Raw genomic sequence first — 8,776 nt, forward strand, 5'->3', positions numbered from 1 at the left:
CTCGAGCAATCCACCATACTCCATCAAGATTTCTTCCCTAAGCTTCTCCTTTAACAACTAACACCATGAACATTTTATAAAAATTTGCACTTAGTAGTGAACAACCTTTTCTCCAAGAGTCAAATCTTTTGTACCATGCACATCCACACTTACTCAAACTACTCTATACAAGAGTCAAGACTTACCTTTCCTTTACGAATCACATGCCCTCACATCACACAAGAGAGTAGTTCCACTTATAAATACAATTAAAACAAGTAGGAACTGAGATAGACGGAATTCGCTCACTCTCAGATAGAAAGTTCACATGCCACAAAGATGCACCACAGGCTTGCCCGTAGTGTACTACTTCGCTAATTGAGCTCATTCAGTATAAAATCAATAGGACTTTACTTGGTTGTAATGTTGGCTAAGGGACGGGTATGATATATTTAGGTATAGTGACTAACCTACCTAAGCACTTTTTAATACAATCACATTAACTTAAAGATCATAATTGTGCCAACCAGCACTCCACCGCATTTGTTTAACACATCCCCTTCCAATAAGTACAATTTGTACAAGCCACCACTTCTCCCTCATTCAGAATATTATTATTATTATTATTATTATTATTATTATTATTATTATTATTATTATTATTATTTTCTTCGTGGTGCCTTTTCTTTTATGCATCCAATTCTACCTCTTTTCTCTCTTCAATGGTTCCACTCAAAAACCAAATCACCACCCCACACTTTTACTTTTGCATATTTCCATTATCGTTCAAGTGCTTATTGGGGGTAAAAGGGTTCAAACAGCCAGCTATTCAAACAATTGGATAAGGTTCGCAATGTGGTTTCCAAAGAAGTAGGCTTATATGCTCAACGTGGTTAACTACGATGTATTGTATTCAGGTGGGTCACTTTATATATCTGGCTCAACAACAGATGCCTATATTACTTCTAAAACTGAAAGAGACTACCATTTTGCTTTGCAAACATACAAGGCAAGTTCTAGGCATCAAATATGAAACATGGAACACAGTAAAACTCACACACACATGGCACATGACTCACTCCGGATTGGGTTATCAAGACATTCACTTTTGAGTGTTCAAGTTAGATGCAAACGTACAATTTTAAGGCACTCTAGCAGGATTTAACTAATGAAGCTAGGTGTTGAACTCTAGTGTCTATTGTGTTCAGGTGTAGCAAAATCGTTTTTTCGCTCGTGGCCCATTAATCCTAACCTAAACTAAAAGGATCAAAGATAAAAACTACCTATACCCGGTTCAAGCTAAACCCTTGAAAAAGAACCGTGGCCAAAAGAAAAACTAAGGGGGAGTTACTACACTACCTAAAAATAAAATAAAAAATCTTTTTGGTCTTTTCTCTAGACTACTTCCCTCAAGAAAATTGTCTAACGGATCCGTCATCAGGAAGAGTCTCCGTATTCCAAAAAACATTTCCAACTTAGTCCCTCAAGAACCCGCCAAAAGAGATCCGTCATCGGGACAAGTCATTTACTATTTAAGTTTTCCTAATAAACTATTACTCTTCATCAAAACACTCAAAGCAAGACAAAACAAGCAAAATCAACAGTTAATTATTACAATTACAACATACAATGAAGTATCCCCACCCCACACTTAAAATGAAGACATGTCCCCATGGCTTAAAATTTAAAGAACAGTGAGGTTAAGGAACTTCCCTGAAAGCTCACTCCTGATCGGAGATAGTGTTTGGGTTCACGTTGCATGCACCTCCCAGTGCTCTCAACCAGCCCAAGAATTTCTTCTCCGATTTCACTTGCCTCTCGGCCAGCGCATCAACACGGGCACCCAAATCAGTGACTGAGGTACGCAACCCAATCATATCCTACTTTAAAGCTGTCATACGAGTGCTCCGGCGTGGCTGGGATGGGCCTGCCACATCAACTCTCGGAGGAGGGGGAACCTCAGCTACCTCATCATCATCATCATCATCATTCTCAGCCGAATCATCATCAGAGTCATCAACATTCACCACCGGTTCTCGTCTAATTCCAATTTTTCTCGCTCGAAATGGGGCTTTTAATGGCAATTTCCCATCAACCCGAAGGTCTTCAGGGACTCGAGCAAAATGGCACAGCCGGGTGATTAGCGAAGGGAAGTAGTGACCCTTGATAAGATCAGGTGATCGAATGAACATCTCTTCATGAATCAGCCGGGCCATATCAAAATCAGTATGGGACATAAAACAGTGGATTGCGAACGCCCGTGGTAGATTAACATCTATCGTGTTGCTGGATGGAAACAAACGAATGTTGACAATGGTGAGCCAACATTTGGCCTCCCAATTCACACAGTGGGAGTTGAGAGTAATCCTGTGCTTGATCCATAAGTGCTCTCCGTCCGGCCCACAGATAGTATCCAGAAGAGTACCCCACAAGGCCCTTGTTCCACTAAAAGTACGATAAAGATCAAAGTCACCCCTGCGTATGGCGTCAAAGGATGCATTTACCGGGGTATTGTGCACCATCACAACCCCATTCTCATGTTCTGGCAGGTTTGCATAGAACTCCCTTACTAATTGAACATTAGCTTTTTCCGGTACTTCGAAGAAAATGTCCAGCTGACACCTCTGCAGCTCATCCAACATATTGGGGCATTCCACCTCCAAAGCCATTCGATCAATGTGTACCTCTGGTTGTAACTTCTTAGCTGCTTTTTGGTTGTACCTATTCTCCGATGCGCTGGAGACAAACCGAGTGTTGTCGAACTAAGGTGCACTGGTGTGGCTCCTAGAACGTGAGGAGTTGCCCGGTGCACTGATGGAAGGTTTGGTGTTTCGTCTTTTCCTGAAGGAGCTCATTGTACCTGTCATACAATGAAATTCCTATTAGTGAGTTTGCAAAATATGTGACTATGGATGGTTACTCAGACTTCACCATATCCATGTCACACTATCTCCTTATATCCCCATTAGGGCAATTTCCCAAACACCTTGCGAGCAAATTGCCATCCAGACACATCTAGCCCTCATGGGTACATCCAAGCTCCTCCCCAAATAAGTATACTATCACACCAACACACCCTATACTTACTTCATTCAATCACCCACCAATAACACCGTTCAAACATGCAATTTACAGCCCCTTCACCAATCAGCTCAAAGACAAAATTGAAAAACAAAAATAAGAAGATTGAAAAAAAATATAGACCAACAATTATATCTCAACACCACATAAAATCACATAATAACAACACAATACAACACAATGCCAAAGAAAAGAGAGAGAAGAGTTAGAATCTTACCTTAAGGGGGAAAGGAGGAGAGGAATGGAAGATAGGGGTGGTGTGAGTGAAGGAGAATAAGAAGAAGAAGAAGAAGAAGAGAGGAGTTGGGGAGGTTAGGGATTAGGGAGGTCAGGGATTAGAGAGAGAGAAAGTGGTAATATGGGGGAGGGGGTCATGGGTTTTGGGGTTAAAAGGGGGGGTTTGGGGTTGGAAAATAAATAAATAAATAAAAAAGAAAAGGACTTACCTGGACCGACCGCGGTCCATCGCGGTCGCGGTGAGTTGGAAAATCTGAGGCAGAAAGTTTACGCCTCACTGCGGTTTACCGCGGTCCACCGCGGTCGTGGTGGGATTAAAAAACCGAGGCAGAATGTTTACCTCCCACCGCGGTTTGCCTCGGTCGCGGTGCTGGGTGCATTTTTTTTTAATTACCTAATTAACACACTCGTGGGTTGCCTTCCACACAGCGCCTGATTTAACGTCGCGGCACGACGCCAGCATTTGACCATCACTCCTCATCCGCGTACTGGGGCTCTCCCAAAGTGATTACCACTCTATCCCCTTTTTCATCAGACATGCCAAGGTAATGTTTCAACCTTTGCCCATTTACTGTGAACTTGTTTGTCCTATCTTCTGATTCAATCTCTACATCTCCACTTAAAAATAATTGCACCACTTTGAAGGGCCCTGACCATCGGGATTTTAACTTACCTGGGAACAATCTCAATCTCGAGTTGTATAACAACACTCGATCTCCGGGTTTGAAGTTTCGATCCAAGATGTGCTTATCATGCATTAACTTCATCCTTTCTTTGTATAATCTAGCACTCTCAAAGGCCTGGAACCTGAATTCCTCGAGCTCATATAGTCCTGTGACTCTGTTAGTGCCTGTTGTTTCCATGTCTAAGTTCAACTGTCGCAATGCCCAAAGTGCTTTATGCTCTAGCTCAACTGGGAGATGGCATGCCTTACCAAACACCAACTTGTACGGTGACATCCCAATAGGGGTTTTGAAGGCTGTGCGGTATGCCCACAATGTGTCATCCAATTTCTTTACCCAGTCAGTCCTTGTTGCATTCACTGTCTTTGTAAGGACACTTTTAATCTCCATGTTGAACACTTCAACTTGCCCGCTTGATTGTGGGTGGTACGGGGTGGTCACCTTATGCCGAACTCCATATTTTTCCAGCAGTCGTGCGAATGCTCTATGGCAGAAATGGGTCCCGCCATCACTGAGTATAGCTCTTGGGGTACCAAAACGCGTGAAAATATTCTTCTTTAAAAAGCCTAGTACCCCCTTAGCATCATTGGTCGGGAGAGCCACTGCTTCGACCCACTTGGAGACATAGTCAACTGCTACCAATATGTACTTATTACCATACGAGCTGACGAATGGTCCCATGAAGTCAACCCCCACATGTCAAAAATCTCCACCTCTTGAATTGTGGTCATTGGCATCTCGTGTCTACGAGATATGTTGCCAGTTCTTTGGCATTCATCGCAGCTTTTGACCCAGACATGAGCATCCTTGAACAGAGTAGGTCAGTATAAGCCTGACTTCAACACCTTCGCTGCTGTCCGAATTCCTCCAAAGTGCCCACCATATGGTGAAGCATGGCAAGCCTGCAAAATAGAATGTTGATCTCTCTCGGGGATACACCGCCGGATCATGTTATCTACACATATTTTGAACAATAGAGGTTCATCCCAATAATAATATCAACAATCACGGAAGAACTTTTTCTTTTGAATTGAGGAGAGTTCATAAGGTACAATGCCACTTGCTAAATAATTAGCAATATCAGTATACCAAGGTGCCTCCTCCATTGTCATTGCCAGTAATTGTTCATCCGGAAATGTCACTGTTATATCCTCAACCTCTACCTTCTTTTCAGCTCCTTCCAACCTTGAGAGGTGGTCAGCTACTTGGTTCTCTGTCCCTTTTAGGTCACGTATTTCCAGATCAAATTCTTGTAACAGAAGAACCCAGCGAATCAAGCGTGGTTTTGACTCTTTCTTTTCTATCAGATACCTAATTGCTGCATGGTCAGTATAAACAATAACTTTCGAGCCAATCAAGTATGACCTGAATTTGTCGAATGCAAAAACAACAGCCATCATCTCCTTTTCCGTCACAGTGTAATTGAGTTGTGCACCGCTCAGTGTTCTGATTGCATAATAAATCGGGTGCATCAGTTTACCCTGTCGCTGCCCCAAGACTGCTCCTATGGCGTAGTCACTAGCGTCGCACATGAACTCAAACGGTTGCTCCCAGTTGGGTGCAACAATGATGGGTGTAGTCACCAATCTCTTCTTCAGCTCCTCAAATGCCAACCTGCATTTATTAGAAAACACAAAAGGGTGATCCTTTTCAAGGAGTTTGCATAATGGGTTAGCAATTTTGGAGAAATCTTTGATGAATCACCTGTAGAACCCGGCGTGTCCAAGGAAACTTCTCACCGCCTTGACCGAAGTGGGCGGTGGTAGTTTTTCAATCACATCCACCTTGGCATGGTCGACCTCAATTCCCTTACCGGACACTCGGTGTCCCAGGACTATCCCTTCCTCTACCATAAAATGGCACTTTTTCCAATTTAACACTAAATTTGTCTCCACACATCTTTTGAGCATTCTTCTTAAGTTGTGAAGATAGTCCTCGAATGAATCTCCCACCACGGAGAAATCATCCATAAAGACCTCTATAATATCCTCCACCATGTCTGTGAAAATGGCTAACATGCACCGTTGAATTGTCGCCGGTGCTTTACATAGCCCAAAAGGCATTCTCCGAAAGGCGAAGATGCCATATAGACAAGTGAAGGATGTTTTCTCTCTATCTTCGGGGGCTATGGATATCTGGTTGTACCCTAAATAACCATCCAAGAAACAGAAGTGCGAGCGCCCGGCCAGCCTGTCCAACATTTGGTCAATGAAAGGTAAGGGAAAGTGGTCCTTCCGGGTGGTTGTGTTCAATTTTCGGTAATCCATGCAAATCCGCCATCCCGTGACTGTACGAGTTGAGATCAACTCATTGTTCTCGTTTTGCACAACAGTCATTCCCCCCTTTTTCGGTACACATTGGACAGGGCTAACCCAATTGCTATCTGAGATGGGGAAGATGATTCCTGCATCTAACCATTTGATCACTTCCTTCTTTACTACCTCCTTCATGTTCGGGTTCAGCCTTCGTTGATGTTCTTTGGAAGGTTTGTGCCCTTCTTCCAAGAGAATCTTATGCATACAGAAGGCTGGGCTGATACCCTTTATATCTGCCATAGTCCAGCCAATGGTAGTCTTGCTTTCCTGCAGTACCTGTAAGAGCTGTTCTACCTGCATATCTAACAAACCGGATGATATAATCATAGGCAATGTAGAATCGGGACCTAAGAAAACGTACCTGAGGTGAGCTGGGAGTAGCTTCAGCTCCAACTTGGGTGGTTCCTCTACCGATGGCTTTGCTGGGGGTGTAGCTCTTTTCTCTAACTCAAGGGACTCGAACTGAGGTTCCCTTTTCCAAAATTCTTGTCCTTCCAGTGCCATAACCCACCTAGCCAACCCTTCACCATCCATTTCTTTTAAATTTATTAGACATGCCTCCAATGGATCCTTAGCAGTCAGGGTCACATTATCTTCTTGCAGGATCACATCCACTACCTCCACTAGAGAGCAATTCGCATACTCACTGGGTCTCCTCATGGAATGCTGAACATTGAATATGACTTCTTCATCGTTCAGTCTCATTTTTAATTCCCCAGTCTCACAATCAATCAGGGCTCTCCCAGTGGCCAAAAATGGCCTACCTAAAATGATAGGTATCTCCTCATCTACCTGACAATCCAGAATAACAAAGTCTGCAGGGAACACGAACTTCCCCACTTGCACCAATACTTCATCAAGAATCCCAGTAGGTCTTTTTACCATGCGGTCGGCCAGCTGCAGCAGTATCGAAGTCGGTCTAGCTCTGCCAATGCCCAGTTTGGTGTATACAGCCAACGACATCAAATTTATGCTGGCTCCCAAATCACATAATGCCTTTGCAAAGGCGTAACTCCCAATTGTGCAAGGAATAGTGAAACTACTTGGGTCGGACATCTTTTGAGCCATTGGTCTGGTCACTACTGCGCTGCAGGTCTGCGTCAGAGTCACTGTGGATAGATCCTGAAAATCAAACTTCCGTGACATTAGGTCTTTCATCATCTTTGCGTAACCTGGCATCTCCCTCAAGGCATCCATCAAAGGAATATTCAACTGAATTTGACACAACATCTCCATGAAATTCTTGTATCGATCTTCCTTCTTTTGTTTTACCAATCTTTGAGGGAATGGTGCAGGTATCACCCTTTGTGAACTGCTTGCTGGCTTCTCTCTGTTGGGTTCTATGGAACAAGAGGCACCACCTGTTCTGCAGCTTGTTCATTTACCTTAGCCTTACTCTTTTCATCTTGACCCTGTTCAACTACCACTTCAGCCAGATTTGTTGGTTCATCTACCTCTAGTGGAGTTGGAGTGGCTGGTGTAGTCTCCTTGTTGGCTTGTGCAACCTCCTGCTCTTTGTCTAAATCTCTCCCATTCCAAAGACTTACTGCCATTAGCTGATTCGGGTTTTGCTCCTTAGGGTTAATGTTTGTATCCGCTGGCAATGTTCTGTGGGGGCCATTGTTCAAAGCCATAGATAACTGCCCCCAACTGAGTTTCAATGTTCTTTATAGTTGAATCATGTACTACCAACTTTTCTTGCATCTTACCGTTTGTCACAATGAGTTGCTGGAGCATCCCCCTAATCTCTACCATGTTGTTATCTTGCTATTGATAAGGTGGCTGATATGTCAACTGTTGCTGGTTCTTTTGTGGGTAGCCTTGTTGTCTCTGGTGGTATGGCACCAATTGGCCGTGAGCTTGCATGCTCCCAGGCTGAGGCATGTTGGGTCTGTATTGCTGATTTGGTGTAGGTCTCCACTGTTGTCCTCCTTATCTCTGACCACCAAAGTTGTTAACATAATTCATATCTTCCCTTGCCCCTTGATTTTTGCCTTCTCCGCTCCATGAACACACGTAGGACTGATTAACACAGGGTGTACACAGTCCTCCATTTGTCGTATCAATAATATGCACCTGTTTGGTACCCATCTCATCTATCTTCTTTGTCAAAATACTCATCTGTGTTAGAAGTGTGGCCATGTTCTCTGTCTGCGAATTATTTGGGTCAAGAGGCACTGAATGCACTATGGGTGCCAGTGTTGTACCTCTAGTCATCCACCCTAAGTTCTAGGACATCTTGTCCAGAAGGACCTTGCACTCAGTGAATGTCTTACTCAAAAATGCACTTCCAGCAGAATCATCCACATTGGACTTTAGATTGTCAGCTAATCCCATGTAGAATCTCTGGCCAAGCATCTGGTCTTGAATGCCATGGTGAGGACACTTCACCAGCATCCCTTTAAATCTTTCCCAAGTTTCTTGCAAGGTCTCCATCGGTTGCTTCTTGTACTGTAATATTTCATCAATCTGCCTTGCAGT

At 43.6% G+C, this 8,776-nt stretch overlaps 1 protein-coding gene across 1 annotated transcript; it reads right to left on the minus strand.

Annotated features, from left to right (window-relative positions):
• Positions 1-3,767: 3,767 nt before the first annotated feature.
• LOC107822177 (uncharacterized) lies at positions 3,768-7,531 on the minus strand. Its single transcript, XM_075220805.1, has 4 exons — positions 6,657-7,531; positions 6,502-6,597; positions 5,186-5,426; positions 3,768-4,595 (listed from the first exon to the last, which is right to left on the minus strand). The coding sequence occupies exons 1-4, from the start codon at positions 7,529-7,531 to the stop codon at positions 3,768-3,770; spliced, it is 2,040 nt and encodes a 679-aa protein (XP_075076906.1).
• Between the last annotated feature and the right edge of the window lie 1,245 nt (positions 7,532-8,776).

This window comes from Nicotiana tabacum, chromosome 8, assembly GCF_000715075.1.
Source record: "Nicotiana tabacum cultivar K326 chromosome 8, ASM71507v2, whole genome shotgun sequence".
Taxonomy (NCBI): domain Eukaryota; kingdom Viridiplantae; phylum Streptophyta; class Magnoliopsida; order Solanales; family Solanaceae; genus Nicotiana; species Nicotiana tabacum.